At 41.6% G+C, this 17,679-nt stretch overlaps 1 protein-coding gene across 1 annotated transcript in view; it reads left to right on the top strand.

The window, feature by feature from the left end:
* LOC113615147 (uncharacterized) overlaps positions 1-17,679 on the top strand; it is a 71,752-nt gene that overhangs the window by 21,821 nt on the left and 32,252 nt on the right. The window contains exons 4-5 of the mRNA XM_027097218.1: positions 3,828-3,971; positions 4,859-6,485. Of these exons, the coding sequence (XP_026953019.1) occupies positions 3,828-3,971; positions 4,859-6,485 (1,771 nt within the window). The remainder of the gene's footprint in view (positions 1-3,827; positions 3,972-4,858; positions 6,486-17,679) is intronic.

Genomic DNA, 17,679 nt, shown 5'->3' with positions numbered 1-17,679 from the left:
TCTATATTCATCAGTGATACTGGTCTGTAATTTTCTCTTTTTTTGTAGTATCTTTGTCTGGTTTGGTATCAGGGTGATGGTGGCCTCATAGAATGAGTTTGGGAGTGTTCCTTCCTCTGCAATTTTTTGGAAGAGTTTGAGAAGGATAGGTGTTAGCTCTCCTCTAACTGATAGAATTCACCTGTGAAGCCGTGTGGTCCTGGACTTTTGTTTGTTGGAAGATTTTTAATCACAGTTTCAATTTCATTACTTGTGATTGGTCTGTTCATATTTTCTATTTCTTCCTGGTTCAGTCTTGGAAGGTTATACCTTTCTAAGAGTTTGTCCATTTCTTCCAGGTTGTCCATTTTATTGGCATACAGTTGCTTGTAGGTAGTCTCTTAGGATGCTTTGCATTTCTACGGTGTTTGTTGTAACTTAGCCTTTTTCATTTCTAATTTTATTGATTTGAGTCCTTTCCCTCTTTTTGATGAGTCTGGCTAATGGTTTATCAATTTTGTTTATCTTCTCAAAGAACCAGCTTTTAGTTTCATTGATCTTTGCTAATGTTTTCTTTGTTTTTGTTTCATTTATTTCTGCTCTGATCTTTATGATTTCTTTCCTTCTGCAAACTTTTTTTTGGGGGGATTTGTTTGTTCTTCTTTCTCTAGTTCCTTTAGGTGTAAGGTTAGATTGTTTGAGATTTTTCTTGTTTCTTGAGGAAGGCTTGTATTGCTATAAACCTCCTTCTTAGAACTGCTTTTGCTGCATCGCATAGGTTTTGGATCTTCGTGTTTTCATTGTCATTTGTCTCTAGGTATTTTTTGATTTCCTCTTTGATTTCTTCAGTGATCTCTTGGTTATTTAGTAACGTACTGTTTAGCTTCCATGTGTTTGTGTTTTTTACGTTTTTTTCTCTATAACTGATTTCTAATCTCATAGCATTGTGGTCAGAAAAGATGCTTGATATGATTTCAGTTTTCTTAAATTTACCGAGGCTTGATTTGTGACCCAAGATGTGATCTATCCTGGAGAATGTTCCATGTGCACTTGAGAAGAAAGTGTAATCTGCTATTTTTGGATGGAATGTCCTATAAATATCAAATCTATCTGGTCTATTGTGTCATTTAAAGCTTGTGTTTCCTTATTAATTTTCTGTTTGGATGATCTGTCCATTGGTGTAAGTGAGGTGTTAAGTCCCACACTATTATTGTGTTACTGTTGATTTCCTCTTTTATAGCTGTTAGCAGATGCCTTATGTATTAAGTTGCTCCTATGTTGGGTGCATATGTATTTATAATTGTTATATCTTCTTCTTGGATTGATCCCTTCTTCATTATGTGGTGTCCTTCCTTGTCTCTTCTAACATTTATTTTAAAGCCTATTTTATCTGATATGAGTATTGCTACTCTAGCTGTCTTTTGATTTCCATTTGCATGGAATATCTTTTTCCATCCCCTCACTTTCACTCTGTATGTGTCCCTAGGTCTGAAGTGAGTCTCTTGTAGACAGCATATATACAGGTCTTGTTTTTGTATCCATTCAGCAAGCCTGTGTCTTTTGGTTGGAGCATTTAATCCATTCACATTTAAGGTAATTTTCAATATGTATGTTCCTATGACCATTTTCTTAATTGTTTGTTTTTGTAGGTACTTTTCTTTTGTGTTTCCCACTTAGAGAAGTTCCTTTAGCATTTGTTGTAGAGCCGGTTTGGTGGTGCTGAATTCTCTTAGCTTTTGCTTGTCTGTAAAGCTTTTGATTTCTCCATCGAATCTGAATGAGATCTTTGCCAGGTAGAGTAATCTTGGTTGTAGGTTCTTCCCTTTCATCACTTTAAGTGTATCATGCCACTCTCTCTGGCTTGTAGAGTTTCTGCTGAGAAGTCAGCTGTTAACCTTATGGGAGTTCCCTTGTATGTTATTTGTCGTTTTTCCCTTGCTGCTTTCAATAATTTTTCTTTGTCTTTAATTTTTGACAATTTGATTGCTATGTGTCTTGATGTGTTTCTCCTTGGGTTTATCCTGTATGGGGCTCTCTGCGCTTCCTGGACTTGGATGGCTATTTCCTTTCCTAGGTTAGGGAAGTTTTCGACTATAATCTCTTCAAATATTTTCTCTGGTCCTTTCTCTCTCTCGTCTCCTTCTGGGACCCCTATAATGCAAATGTTGTTGCATTTAATGTTGTCCCAGAGGTCTCTTAGGCTGTCTTCATCTCTTTTCATTCTTTTTTCTTTCTTCTGTTCTGCAGCAGTGAATTCCACCATTCTGTCTTCCAGGTCACTTATCCGTTCTTCTGCCTCAGTTATCCTGCTGTTGATTCCTTCTAGTGTATTTTTCATTTCAGTTATTGTATTGTTCATCTCTGTTTGTTTGTTCTTTAATTCTTCTAGGTCTTTGTTAAACATTTCTTGCACCTTTTCGATCTTTGCCTCCATTCTTTTTTCAAGGTCCTGGATCATCTTCACTATCAGTATTCTGAATTCTTTTTCTGGAAGGTTGCCTATCTCCACTTCATTTTGTTGTTTTTCTGGGGTTTTATTGTGTTCCTTCATCTGGTACATAGCCCTCTGCCTTTTCATCTTGTGTGTCTTTCTGTGAATGTGGTTTTTGTTCCACAGGCTGCAGGATTGTAGTTCTTGCTTCTGCTGTCTGCCCTCTGGTGGATGAGGCTATCTAAGAGGCTTGTCTAATTTATTTATTTTTATTTATTTTATTTTTTTGGCTGTGTTGGGTCTTCGTTGCTGCGTGCGGGCTTTCTCTAGTTGTGGTGAGTTGGGGCTACTCTTTGTTGCAGTGTGCGGGCTTCTCATTGCAGTGGCTTCTCGTTGCAGAGCATGGGCTCTAGGCGCGCAGGCTTCAGTAGTTGTGGCAAACGGGCTCAGTAGTTGTGGCGCACGGGCTTAGTTGTTCCACAGCATGTGGGATTTTCCCGGACCAGGGATCGAACCCATGTCCCTTGCATTGGCAGGTGGGTTCTTAACCACTGTGCCACCAGGGAAGTCCTCTGTATAAGTTTTAAGTCATACAGCCTGATGGTTTGATTTACATATATTGTGAAATGATTACCACAGTAGGTTCAGCTGACACCCATATAGATAGAAAAAAAAGTAAAGAGGAAAAGAGAAAAGGAAAAAAAAATTTCTCCTTGTGATGAGGACTCTTAGGATTACTTTCTTAACAGTGCTTCTTTATAGCATACAGCAGTGTTAGCTACAGTTATTGAGTTGTACACTGCATCCCTAGGACTTGTTTATCTTAAAACTGGAATTTTGTACCTTTTGACCATCTTTCTCCAATTTCACCTCCCCCACGTTAAATTCTTCATTGGTATAGCTCCTCTTTAATGTTTTCAAGTAAACTATTAATATTTTCTCCATCTAGATCATGTGTATTTTTCTAGTCTTTTCACCAGACTGTTCAGGCATAACAGACCCAATGTGTCCATCCCAGTCCTGCTCACCTCCTGCCTTATGAGCCCTGTCCTGGGAGTCCTCACTGTAACCCAAGTCAAAACCATGGGAATCAGTTTCCCTGGATTCTTGTCAATACCATCCTCATGGCCTGGGGGGCCTTTGTACATTCTGTGTCCTAAGGCTATAGTGTCCTTCCCACCTCCTCTCTGTGGCAACTCCAGTGGTGCCAGTAGGACTCCCCTGGTCTCTTCCTGCACACAGTTAGCCAAACTCAAGGTTAGAAATACAGAACTCCAGGACTGCCAAGTCTGCCCAGGTGTTGTGAACCTTCTGCAAGTCGAGGGGTTTCCCAGTCCACCCTCAGGTTCAGTGATTTGCTAGGAGACTCACAAAACTCCCTAAAACCTGTTATGCTCACAAATCATGTTTGTTACAGGCAAAAGATGCAGAGTAGAAGAGGGGCCGGAGGTGTTCCAGACACGAAGCTTCCGTGTCTTCGGCGTCTCGTTACCTCCTGGAATCGATATCTGGCAGTATGTGCACGGAGTGTTGCCAACCCAGGAAACTCACCAGAGCCTCGGTATCCAGATTTTTGTTGAGTTTTCATTACAGAAGCATGATTGATTGAGTCATGGTACATGGGACTCAGTCTCCACCCTTCTTCCCTTTCCAGAGATCCAGCTGATAACTCGTGGTTCAAAGCCCCAGCTTTCTAATTACACGTTTGGTCTTTCTGCTGTGCCCAGACCTTACCCAGACCTAATGTCATCTCTTCAGCATAAACTATCTAGGGGCCCATAGTGAGTCATCTGTTGTCGTAAAGTATCATGTACATCCCTAGGGACTCACCATGAACAACAAAGACATGCCTGTCTCTCTGGAGATACCCAGTTTACAGGTTACTTCCTTAGAGCTGGGGCAAGGACCATACTTTTCTTTGGAGATAGTTGAATTGGCATTATACACTTCCTGTCCTTTATCAGGGCTGCATTAGATGCCTTTTCCTAGTGGGTTTTTTTTTTTTTTTTTTTTTTTTCAGCCGTGCCACTTGGCTTGCGGGATTGTAGTTCCCCCACCAGGGATTGAACCTGGGCCTGGCAGGCAGTGAAAGCACAGAGTCCTAACCACTGTACCATTATGGAATTCCCTTTTCCTCGTGTTCTTACAGCAACATGGGATGTCTTCGATTAAAGGAAACTGAAAGCCCACAGAGGCATTATTACTCTGTCCAGCCAAGCCTGTGAAATTGTGGCATTATGTCCATTGCAGACTCTCTTACTGGGTCCAGCTTTCAAGGTGTCAGCAGTCTAATGACCAAGAAAGAAAGAAGTTACAATGTTGAGATTCAGAGGTAGCAAAACAGACACAGAGGCACTGTTTTCATCTTTATCTTTTTCACCGAAATGCCGATTTTGTTTCTTCCTTGTTGGTATTACTAATGGGCCTTGTTTATTGGGTTTCTTTCAGTTGACAAAGGAAAACCCAAGACCACAGAACCTACCACTTGTGAGCCAACCCTATTTGAGGGATCCTCTATCCAGGAACTAATACAAGGAGGCCCAGGGGACTCCCAGTTCGGACAAACCAAGGATCAGGATGGGCTGTTGGAAATGCAGGAAGGACACTTGGGACCAGGGATGGACCCCCAGAGGGAGACGCTTCCTGAGAAAATGAGTCCTGAACATGGCAGCTTAGGGACAGCTGGTGGTGTGTGTTCAAGGATTGTAGAGGAGCTGGTCCCTGCAGGAGGTGCTGTCCATGACCATGACTCATGTGGATTTGGTAATGACCACATGATTCAGGAAGAGGAAAGTATCTTTAAATGCAGTGAATGTGGGAAAGTTTTTAACAAGAAACACCTTCTTGCTGGACATGAAAAGATTCACTCTGGTGTGAAGCCCTATGAATGCACAGAGTGTGGGAAAACCTTTATTAAGAGCACACACCTCCTCCAGCACCACATGATCCACACCGGGGAGAGGCCCTATGAGTGCACAGAGTGCGGGAAGGCCTTCAACCGCAGGTCCTACCTTACACAACACCAGCGGATTCACACTGGAGAGAAGCCTTACAAGTGCAATGAATGTGGAAAGGCCTTCACCCACCGCTCCAACTTTGTCTTACATAAGAGGAGGCACACCGGGGAAAAACCCTTTGTGTGCAAAGAATGTGGGCAAGTCTTCCGACATAGGCCAGGATTCCTTCGACATCACATCATTCACAGTGGTGAGAATCCGTATGAGTGCTTTGAATGTGGCAAGGTCTTTAAACACAAGTCATACCTCGTGTGGCACCAGCAGACTCACACTGGGGAGAAGCCCTACGAGTGCAGTGAATGCGGTAAAGCCTTCTGTGAGAGCGCAGCCCTCATTCACCACTATGTCATCCACACTGGGGAGAAGCCCTTTGAATGCCTCGAGTGTGGGAAGGCCTTCAACCACAGATCATACCTCAAGAGGCACCAGCGGATTCACACTGGGGAGAAGCCTTTTGTGTGCACTGAATGTGGAAGGGCCTTCACCCACTGCTCCACTTTTATCTTGCATAAACGGGCCCACACTGGAGAGAAACCTTTTGAGTGCAAAGAATGTGGGAAAGCCTTTAGCACTAGGAAAGACCTCATTCGGCACTTCAGCATTCACACTGGGGAGAAGCCCTTTGAGTGCACGGAGTGTGGGAAGGCCTTCAACCGCAGGTCAGGCCTCACCAGGCACCAGCGGATTCACAGTGGAGAGAAGCCCTATGAATGCATGGAGTGTGGGAAGTCCTTTTGCTGGAGCACAAACCTCATTCGACATGCCATCATCCACACGGGAGAGAAGCCTTATAAGTGCAGTGAATGTGGAAAGGCCTTCAGTCGTAGCTCATCCCTCACTCAGCATCAAAGGATTCATACTGGGAGAAACCCTGTCAGTGTGACAGATGTAGGAAGAACCTTCACCAGTGGGCAAACCTCAGTCACCCTCCGAGAACTCCTGTTGGGGAAAGAGTTTTTGAATGTAAACACCGAGGAAAATCTTTTGCAGGAGAAAACACCTACCATGACATCTGATCGTACATACCAAAGAGAAACCCCACAAGTATCTTCTCTGTGAGAAAACCTGTCACGGATCATCAGTAGTTGTGTAAAGACGCATTGTAGAAATTGACCCAGCCTAGAGCCTTACTCTACATCTGAGAGTTCATCTGTGAGGGAGAGACCAGTGTTTATTGTGCACTAAGGAAAACTTTAGCTACGTTTTTCCCTTAGTTTACACTGTAGTGTTATCTCAGGAATTTTTATAAAACGAAGGTGGAAACTTAGATGAAAAAATGAAATGCAAACATAGTTTGAGACTTCTCTGTCAAGGTTATGGCACTTTGTCATGGATCCCTTAGTTTACTTGGGGTGAGGGGAATGTTATTTCACAGGCAAAGGGCCTTGACCCTTTATGTGTCTTATATATACATTCGTTGCTGTCCAGTATTGGGAGAGTTAGACACTTGAAGCCAGGTATTTAAGTAGATAAAGATACACATATGACACACGGGCACATTTTATTGCACCAGTTAAGACTGTTTCAGGCTTTGGTTTTTTTAAAAAACAAACGGTTCTTTTGGTGGTTTTAAACACCAAACATTCAGACTTTTTATTGATTCAATCTGTTGTTTAATTTCTGTAGCTATACGGTAAATCTTAAAATTGGGTAAAGTGAATACTTTTATTATTTAAATTAACTCCGCTTTCTAGTTCCTTGGACTTGCCATATAAATCTTAGGATGCAAAAAAACCTTGCTCACGTGTTTATAGAAATTGATTTAAACCTGTAGAGCAGTTTGTTTAAAAGCAGCACCATGAACACAGTACATGGTATAGTGTTTCATGTATCTAAGTAATTCTTGATATTTCATTACCATTTTGTAATATTGAACAATACAGGTTCTGTACATTTTTTTTTAGGGTTTATGTCTAGGTTGTTGGGGTTTTTTTTTTTTTTGTTATTTGTTAATTGGTTTTTTTTTTTTTTTTTGGCCTCGAGGCTTGTGGGATCTTAGTTCTCCCACCAGGGATAAAACCCAGGCCCCCTACAGTGAAAGCGAGGAGTCCTAACCACTGGACTGCCAGGGAATTCCCTATTGGCACTGTTTTAAACTTTCATTTCCACATAATCTTTAGTAGCATACAGAAAGATAATTGTTCTGGGGGGTGATATTTTAGTATCTTGCAGCCTTGGCTGGACTCAGTTATTTCTAGCCATTTCTTTGGATAGAATCCTTGGTATTTTCTGCATAGAAATGTCAACTGCAAATAGTTTTCTTTCTTCCTATTTGTATACGTATTATTTCTTTTTCTTATGCACTTAGCTAGGACTCTCAGTATGATGTTGAGTAAGAGTAGTAAGAGAGGACATCCTTGACTGGTTTCTGATATTAGGGGGAAAATGGTCAGTTTTTCATCAAGTACAATGTTAGTTGTAAGGTTGTTTTTTTTCCATAGAGTTTTCCTGTCAAGTCTAGAAAGTTTCCCTCTGTTAATTTGCTGAGATTTTTGTTGTCATGAATGAATGTTGGATTTTGTCAGATACTTTAGCTCCATCAGTTAATGTGATCATCTGGTTTTTATTCTTTAGCCTATTGATATAGTGTATTACATTGAGTTTTGAATATTAAACCAGCCTTGCATCCTTGGAATAAACCCCACTTGGTTGTGGAGTATAACTTTTTTAATATATATTAAAGCATTCCATTTGATTATATTTTTTTGAGCAGGTTTTCCTATAATCTCTTGATTGATGATATGTAGTTGTCATTCTTTGCTTGTTTTTAACTACTGTCATTGTCTGGTTTTGGTGTCAAGGTGATAGTGGCTTCCCAAGTTCTGTTTTTTAGGAAGACTATGTAATTGTTTTTAATTGTTGTTTTAATGTTTCATAACATCCTCCAGTGAACCATTTAAGCCTGGAGATTTTCTGGATACTTTTTAGTTACATATTATTTGATAAGTATGGAACTATTCAGAGTATCTGTTTTCATATTGGATAAATTGGATAGTTGGTCCTCTTCAAGGAAATGTTTCATTTCATCTAACTTTTCTTATTTGGAGACTTGTTGGGAGTATTCCCTTATTATCTTTTTAATGGCAACAGGGTCTGTACTTATATCGCATTTTATTCCTGATTTTGGAAATATGTCACCTCTTTTTAATCATTGTCAGTCTTAGACATATACCAATTTTACTGAACATTTTGAAGAACCAGCACTTTATTTTATTGATTTTTCTCTATTGCCTTTCTGGGTGTTTTTTTTTGTTTGTTTTATTTTGTTTTTTTTTTTTATCACACCACGCAGCATGTGGGATTTTAGTTCCCCGCAGGGATCGAACCTATGCCCCCTGCATTGAGAGCACAGAGTCTTAACCACTGGCCCGCAAGGGAAGTCCCTTTACCTTTCTGTCCTTAATTTCACTGATTTCTGTTCAGGTCTTTATGATATCATATCTTCTACTTTGCTTTGGTTGTATTTTGCTCTTTTTATTTTTTGAGGGATGCTAAGATTATTAATTTGAAACTTTTTTTTTCTTTTCTAATGGATCATTAAGTATTATAAAGTTCCTTCAGCACTGTTCCAGCCTTATCCCACAAGTTTTCATTACAATTTATTCAGTTCTAAATATCCCTTGATTCCCTTAGAGACTTCCTCTGACACCCATGTATTATTCAGAAGTATATTGTTCCATTTCCTACTGTTTGGAGCATTTTCTGGTATCTTTTGTTACTGATTTATTACTTGTTTCATGTTTGGTTTGTTTAAATTTGTTGAAGTTTGTTTTATGATCCAGGGTGTGGTATATCTTGTTCTGTAAGGCTTCTCGAAACGAATGTGTATTCTGCTGTCACTGGGTGAAGTTTCTATAAATGTCTGCACAATCCTCTTGGTTGGGGTTATTGCTCAGATTTTTTACATCCTTGCTGACTTTCTGTGTAGTATTTCTGTCCGTTGCAGAGAGAGGGATGATGAAGTCCTGAAGTATAATTGAGAAATTGTCTATTCCTTACAAGTTCTGTAAGTTTCTGCTTCATGTATTTCAAAGTTCTGTTGTTTGGTGCATACACATATAGGATTGCTATGTCATCTTGGTGTATTGACCCTTTAATCATAATAAAAGGGTTCATTTTCTTGCCTTTGAAGCATACTTTATCTGATATTAGTATAGTCACTACTGCATTTTTATTTTTATTTTATTTTTTTTGTGGTACGCGAGCTTCTCACTGTTGTGGCCTCTCCCGTTGCAGAGCACGGGCTCCAGACGGGCAGGCTCAGCAGCCATGGCTCACGGGCCCAGCCGCTTTGCGGCATGTGGGATCTTCCCGGACCGGGGCATGAACCCGTGTCCCCTGCATCGGCAGGCGGACTCTCAACCACTGTGCCACCAGGGAAGCCCACTACTGCATTTTTTTATTAATGTTTGTAGTCTATATTTTTCCATAATTTTATTTTTAACATCTACATCATTATATTTGAAGTAAGTTTCTTGTGACAGCATGTAGTTGGGGTCATACTTTTTTTTTTAATCCATTATGCCACTTTTAATTCGTAGGTTTAGATCATCTAAATTTAAAATAATTATTGATATGTTAGAGCTTAACTGTACCATTTTATTAATCTTTTTTTTGTGTGTGTTCCCTTTGTATTATTCCTCTTGTTTTCCAGTTTTTATTATTTGGGTTCCCCCACCCCATTTCCTGTGGGTTATTTTAATATTTTTTAGAATTCCATTTGATACGTCTGTAATGTTTTTGAGTATATATCTTAATTTTCTTTACGTATTGTATTATGTATACATAACTTATCACAGACTGTTACCAGCATTTTAGCACTTTGATGTATAGAAACCTTGATTCCATTAGGTTCACCTACATTCCCTATTCTTAATATAATTGTATTTTCTCGTTGTATACTGAGAACTATATTGGATATTGTAATTTTTGCCTCAACTAAGTTTTTTTTTCCCCCCCCACAAAATTCGTGAGAAGCATAGTCTGTTTACCTCTACTTTTACCATTCCATTGTTGTTTCTCCATTCTTGAAGTCCCAAGTCTTCTGTTAACATTTCCATTCTGTTTGGCAAATTTCCTGTGGCCTATTTTCTAGGGTATGTCTGCTGTTAACAAATGTTTTTTCTTTTTTCATCTAAAAATGTCTTTATGTTCACTTCATTCCTGAAGGATATTTTTGTGCGACATAAGACTTGGGGTCCACAGTTCTTTTAGGACAAAAGAAAACATGTCTGTTTTTTCTTCTGTCCATCTCCTTTTGTCCAGCATGGTTTCAGATGAGAAACCTGCCTTTCAACCCATTGTTCCTCTATTTGAAAGGCATCCTTTCCGTCAGGTGCTTTCAAAGTGTTTTTTATTATAATATTCAGTTTATGATGTGTCCTGGCATAGCATTTTTAGGGTTTATCCTGTTTGGTGTTTTCTCAGCTTTTTGAATCATGTGGTGTATGCTCTTTGCCAAATTTGGGAGATTTTTAGTTATTTTTCAAATATTTTTTCAACCCCACACTTTTTCTCCTCTCAGGGACTCCAGTAACGTGAATGATAATTCTCACATTCTTGTTCCATAGGACCCTCAGGCTCCCATCTTTTTGTTTCCACCAGTCTGTTTTTCTCTGTTCCGCACATTGATTAACTTTCATTGATCTCCCTTTGGGCTCACTGGTTTCTTTCTGTCTCGTATATAATCTACTATTGAGCTCACCCAGTGAGTTTTCATTTTGGTTTTTGAATTTTCCAGTTGTTTGATTTCCATTTGGTTCTTTTATACATCTTCTGTATTTTTGCCTAGCTTATAATGCCAAAGAAGGACTCTGAGAAAACAGGCAAAACTGTATAGTCCAAGGTCATGGTTCTCTGGTGGTTTATCTTGATGTTGGGATAGAAATCCTAGATTAACTGGAGAAATGAAAAGCCTGGTATCCACAAGAATTTCTGAGAACAGATCTTAAAACTGAGACCTGTAGATTGTTCAGAGTTGTGTTTAAGGTGCCTGGATTCTCCGTGAATCCTACTGTCTTCTGCCTTGTTGCCCAAGCCAGACACACTTTGCAGCCATTTTTTCATCATCACCCACATCCAGCCACTGTCCCATTCTGTTCTTTTTTTCCCAGTAGACACTCAGTATATGTGTGTTCTAGTGAATGGCTACATGCAGCAGGGGATTTATATTATAATGTTTGGCTCCCTCACAGTGTTTACACAAAGCTGTGTATATAGTTGGCACCGTATAGAACATATGTTGACCTTGAAGAAAATCTACACAAGCTTTTATGGCCAGATCATAGTCATAATGAATGATTGTTTTGGGTCATCAAAGACCACCCTCAGTTGCAGTAATTTGCTGATTCACAGTACTCTGCGTATTTTTACAGTCAACAGCTGTGCTTTATTACACCAAAACGGTGCAAAGCAAACTCAGCCAAGGGAAAAGGCACAAGGACTGAAGTCCAGAGAAAACCAGGGACAATCTGCAGTGGTCCTGTCTCAGGGAAGTCACACAGGACGGGCCTAATTTAAGCTCCATCAAGGAGTTAACAGCAATAGATTGAAATGTCTACTGGGGAAGCTAATTAGAGACCCAGTGCCCGGGGTTTCTTGGGGACACTCTAGCACATACCAAATTCTAGACCTCTAGAAGGATAGATAGATCTTTGGCGTTAAGCCACACAGTTAAACAAAAAACTTGGGCACACTGAGCCACTCGTCATTTGTGGGAATGATGGGAAATCTCCCAAAATCTAAGGTCCCAAACCCCAGCCCTTGCAGAGGTGAACCTTGCAAGCTCAAGAGAATAGCAGTCTCAGGCCTGCTGTGCTACGTCTTCATAGTGACTTAAATGGTACTAAGATGCCGATTAATTCAGACTTCTGTAACAAACATTAAGCAAATACAGTTTCCTACAACAAAAAGTGAGTCATAACTCTGAGGTGAAATTGTTGTAAAAAAAAAATCAGTAAGCCAAAGTAGAACTTAACAAACTAGCCAGGATTTAATTTAGTGATGACAAAGTACAGAAGCAGTCTGGTGACAAAGTTCCTTATCTCTTCCCAATATTAATATATGTATGTATATGTATGTGTATGTATGTACACCACTTGAGGCCATATATATGTATATAAATGTGTATAGACCTAATATATATGTATTTCTGTGTGTGTATATATATACAGATACATGGCTTCAAGTGGTCTGACTTGCAAATACACCCACTGCTTGCTTACCCTTATCTATAAAGATGTAAATGCCAGATCAATGCTGTGTGTTCCTATAGCACGTAAGTCAACAATTTCTTGTCTCTTTGTTCCTGCTATTGATGCTGTTTGCCTCTGTCTTCAACAAAGAGAGAAATAAGGAATATGTGCATCATTCAGTGCACCTGACAAGATTTAATTAAAGACTTCGTTTCAGGCTTAGTCGCCTTCATGATCTATGTGTGAGTTTCACTTGGAGAGAGTGGGAGCTGGTGGCTCCAGCGGGGAGGGCCCTTGCTGGAGACATGGTGCTGGACCCCTACAGGAATCTGGTCTCTGGGAGTATGTGCCTCTCCCCTTTGTACTCACACTGTGGCCTGCAGATGACCTTTCCTGTCTCAGTGGGATGGGGGGGGGGGTGCGGCTCTGGAATGCTCAATGATGTCATCCTTGAGAGTTGAGGGTTAAAGATTTGTAATCTGCTCACAGGTAGGTTACACACCTCACGGTTAAATGGTAGATGGGCAACTTTGCCTCCCTCAGAGCAGTGTCAGTGCCATGGGCCCTGTGGTCTGACTTCCTGTTGGTACTTCCTGACCTGGTTCTTACCTGCTGGAAGACTTTAGAAAATTCCTGGCCACCCCTCCTTCCCTTTGTTTTGGATATCCATGTGTTAAAGTATGTGCTTTTATTCTGAAGTTCTAACATTTGGGACCTTGCTGATCCTGTAGAGACTGCTCCTCCTAGAGCTAGCCGATTCCTCCAGATAATTTTCCCCACTGGGTGTGCCTTTTAAATGCAAACCAGCCATTCCAGAGTCCAGACCCCACTACTACTGCCTTTATCAAGTTCTCATGCTTCAAGACCCTTCCCTAGATCCCAGGAAACTAAGGACAGCCCCTGCACTCTGAACTGTGCTGAAATTATCCCAGCTAGCTAATCCTAAACCTACTTAGCCTGCTTGCTTCCCCTGGCCCACTGCTCCCAATGAAAATGACAACACAGTCTTTGCCTACACTTCCGCGTCCATCCTTTTGCCTCTGACTCCACACTAGTGCGTCCCCATGTGACCCTGTGGAGCATGGCGTGACCTCATCTTACAGAACTGTATTTCTTCAACGGCAATCATCTGTTGGCCTCATATCAGGATACTGAATCCTACATTTTAAAACTGCCTGAAAGCGTTAATGAGAGGATAAATACTAGGAATATAACAGAGCAAATCAGGCATTTCCAGAAACCAGGGTGTCAGTGCACCCAGCCAGATGCAATCTTTAAATTGGAACAGTGTGGAGAGTCATGGACAGAGGAAAGAACAATGCCAAGGAGAGGCTGTCCAGGTGAACAAATAGAAAGCAGGTATTTGACAGGCCAAGGTGTTAGTAAGATGCCACTTACCTCCACCCCCAGGTGTTTGTCTTTTAGAAAGATGGTTCCAGATTCCCTTCGCAAAGTCACACACTTCAGACAATGACCAAGTGTGGCTAACTGGGGGCCACAAATTCATTAATGACAACTTCAGATAGTCTCCCTGTATGATTCCTACTTTCTGAGACGTGAAGGAAGAAACGCCTTCTGTGTGCTGTCTCCCGAGTCCTGCTACATCATTTGTTTTCTTGTTCACCTCCTGGTTAACAGGCATCCTCATCACTTTCCTCCCTTGTCCCTTATGGCATCTGTAGCCACGTGGTCTTTCAACCTTTCTGCTTATTATTGCTCATTCTAGTTCCATTTCATGCTCTTGATTTTAGATATAAATCTTCATACACATTTGATGTGCTCTCCTCACTTTCTCTCTCCTTGAAACCTGAAATCACTTAAGCAATCGTCAACATATTCCCCGTCGTAGTCTGCCCAATGTTTGCTGTGCCTGTGATCTCAGCTGCCTAAAGCCTCCTTCTCATCTGCATGTTCTTTTGTCCTTCACACTCTGATTTGTCCTCCCACATGGCCTTGAGTGTCAGGCACCACTCTCTATCCCACATCTCACTTCTTTATTCCTCCCTCTCCCTTTAACTGAGGAGTCCCCTTGGACCTATTTTCCTTTCCTTGCGATTATTGCACTTCACCATTACCTCCTCTTCTATTTTTCTCCACTTCCCAAGCCTCCCTACCTTGTGAACCTCCTTGGTACAGTCCCACCCTCTACACCACTCTGGGCAAGGTTGGTGGTGACTCCCATGTTTATAAAATGTAAGCCCTTGGGGCTTCCCTGGTGGCGCGATGGTTGAGAGTCCGCCTGCTCATGCAGGGGACGCAGGTTCGTGTCCCGGTCCGGGAAGATCCCACATGCCACGGAACAGCTAAGCTCGTGAGCCATGGCTGCTGAGCCTGCGCGTCCGGAGCCTGTGCTCCGCAATGGGAGAGGCCACATACCGAAACAGTGAGAGGCCCGCATACCGAAAAGAAGAAAAGAAGAAAAAAAATTTAAGCCCTTGTCTTTCTTGAGACTGAACTTGATCCCGTTGACCACTCCATTCTTGAAATACTCTTTTTCTTTGGTTCTGTAACATCACTCTCCTGGGTTTCTCTCTCCCTCTTTCTTTTTTTCTAACTTGCTAACTCATCCACTTCTAGTCACCCATTCAGTTTTGAAATTTCTAAATACTTTTCATAGGCCTTTTTCTCACTCTGGTCTCTCCCAAGGCTTCATCTGCACCCTTGGCTTCAGTTATCTTCTTTACTTTGAACAAATTGAAATTTATTTTCCCAGTCCTGACTTATTGGAGCTCTAGACCTGAACCCCTGATTTTCTTCTTACTGTCCCCACTTGGATGTTTCAAAGATGTCTCATTCTCCACTTGACTTTTTAAAGATTCCTAAAGTGGCTTCCACTTCTCCCTGATTCTGATCTACTTTTATTTTTTTTTAAGAATGAGATAAGGCCATGTCTTTATTTTTTTTATTTTTAAATCAAATATTAAGTTTTTAAAATTTATTTTTGGCTGCGTTGGGTCTTTGTTGCTGCGCGTAGGCTTTCTCTAGTTGCAGTGAATGGGGGCTACTCTTCATTGCAGTGCACGGGCTTCTCATTGCGGTGGCTTCTCTTGCTGTGGAGCATGGGCTCTAGGCATGCGGGCTTCAGTAGTTGTGGCTCGTGGACTCTAGAGCGCAGGCTCAGTAGTTGTGGCACACGGGCTTAGTTGCTCGGTGGCATGTGGGATCTTCCCAGACCAGGGCTCGAACCCGTGTCCCCTGCATTGGCAAGCGGATTCTTAACCACTGCGTCACCAGGGAAGCCCCTGATCCACTTTTAGTCTTGCCTCTACACTACATGGCACTGTTTGGTTACCAAGGATAGAAATCCCAGGGGACTTCCCTGGCGGGCCAGTAGTTAAGACTCCAGGTTTCCACTGCAGAGGGCACAGGTTTGATCCCTGGTTGAGGAACTAAGATTCCACATGCCACGCAGCACGGCCAAAACAAAAAAATCCCTTACTCAGCCTGGTTACCTCTGTTTCCTCATCCCCCACATGCAAAGTTGCCAGTTTTGCCTCTTTAATGCCTCTCAAGTCTATCCTCTTCTCTGTAATCCACCACTTCCTTCCTAGACGATAATACCATCATTTATCACCTCTAATTCTGTTTAGTAATTAGGTCTTGTTTTTACCCGTTTCCTCTTCAATCCATTCTCCACAGTGTAACCAGAGATGAAACTCAGATTAGATGATGCATCTCACTCCCTGCTACCTGCCCAACACACACACCGTTAAAATGTTTCATGACTTTCCTTAACTCTTGGGATAAAAACCGAATCCTTAACATAGCCCGTCCATGGGGTCTTACCTGGTAAGGGATGTGCCTAATTTACTGCCTTTTCTCTTGCACGTGTCTGACTGCTCTTCTTTCTCCACTTCCTGTTTCCGTTTCTTTTCATTTTCTCCCCTTCTGTAGGGCTCTTCCTTACCCACTTTGGCTAGTGAGTGAGTGCTTATCCTTCACATCTCACCTCAAATAGCACTTCCCTAGGGAAGCCTTTACCAGAATACCCACCTAGGTCATAACTTTTCTTTTTCAGGGAAACTTTCATGGTTCTTTGCTGCCTAAGACCACCTTCAGGCTTGGTGGTTTGCTCGGAGGATTCACTAGACTCAGAAGAGCTGTGATACTCATGATGACAATTTATTACAACAAAAAGACACAGACCAAGATCACCAAACGGAGAAGGCACGTGTAATAAAGTCCGGGAGAAACCAAGCACCCCTTCCAGGTGATCCCTCCCTGTGCAGTTCACAGGGACTCAAATTTCAGCAAAGATGTGTGACAACATGTTCAGTTATCGCCAACAAAGGAAGGTCACCCAAGCTTCAGAGTCCACAGATTCCTTTACTGAGGCTCGCAGCGCCTAAGTAACCTACCATGGATACTCAGGATCCGCAGAAGGCAAAGATGTAGTGCTGCCTCAGGCAATACAAAGCCCACCCTTCATCATGAGTCACATTGTTAGCATAAATTATCTGGTCATAATGATACAGTGGGACCTACAGGCGTAAGCATAAAAATCACTCTCACTAGTCAAGATATTCCAAGGACTCAGAAGTGGTCTTCCTGGAGCTGGTCAAGGGCAAGTCCTTATTTTTTTCTTTCTTTTTGCCACACTGCACGGCTTGTGGGATCTTAGTTCCCCAGCCAGGGATTGAACCCAGGCCCTCAGCAATGAAAGTGTAGAGTCCTAACCACTGGATCACCAGGGAAGTCCCCCACAGGTACATTTTAGAACACGTTCAGGTGCATATTAGAACCTCGTTACTATGGCTGACAAAGTTCTACACAATTTGCCTCCCTTTATCTCTCCAACTTACCTCATACCACTCTAACCCCTGAAGATGCAGCTCTAAGCCACACTAGCCTTGCTTTTCTGCAAACACCCCAATACACTCCGAACCCAGGAATGTCTTTCTCAAAGACCTAGGAATCCATCTCTTTGAAATGAAGACATCAAAGGAGATAGCATCCCTACATCCCAGCTTCTGTGGGAGGGTAGGAGCCTAACTTTGACAGGCACCTTGCTCCAAGTAGCAAAACTACCTCTGTCATAAAGAATTGAGAAGTTAGTTTT

Source organism: Aethalodelphis obliquidens, unplaced genomic scaffold (genome assembly GCF_003676395.1).
Source record: "Aethalodelphis obliquidens isolate GAN/ISIS:26980383/991018 unplaced genomic scaffold, ASM367639v1 scaffold113, whole genome shotgun sequence".
NCBI lineage: Eukaryota > Metazoa > Chordata > Mammalia > Artiodactyla > Delphinidae > Aethalodelphis > Aethalodelphis obliquidens.
The sequence above is the reverse complement of the archived record's forward strand: the minus strand, read 5'-3'. Positions and strand labels throughout refer to the sequence as shown.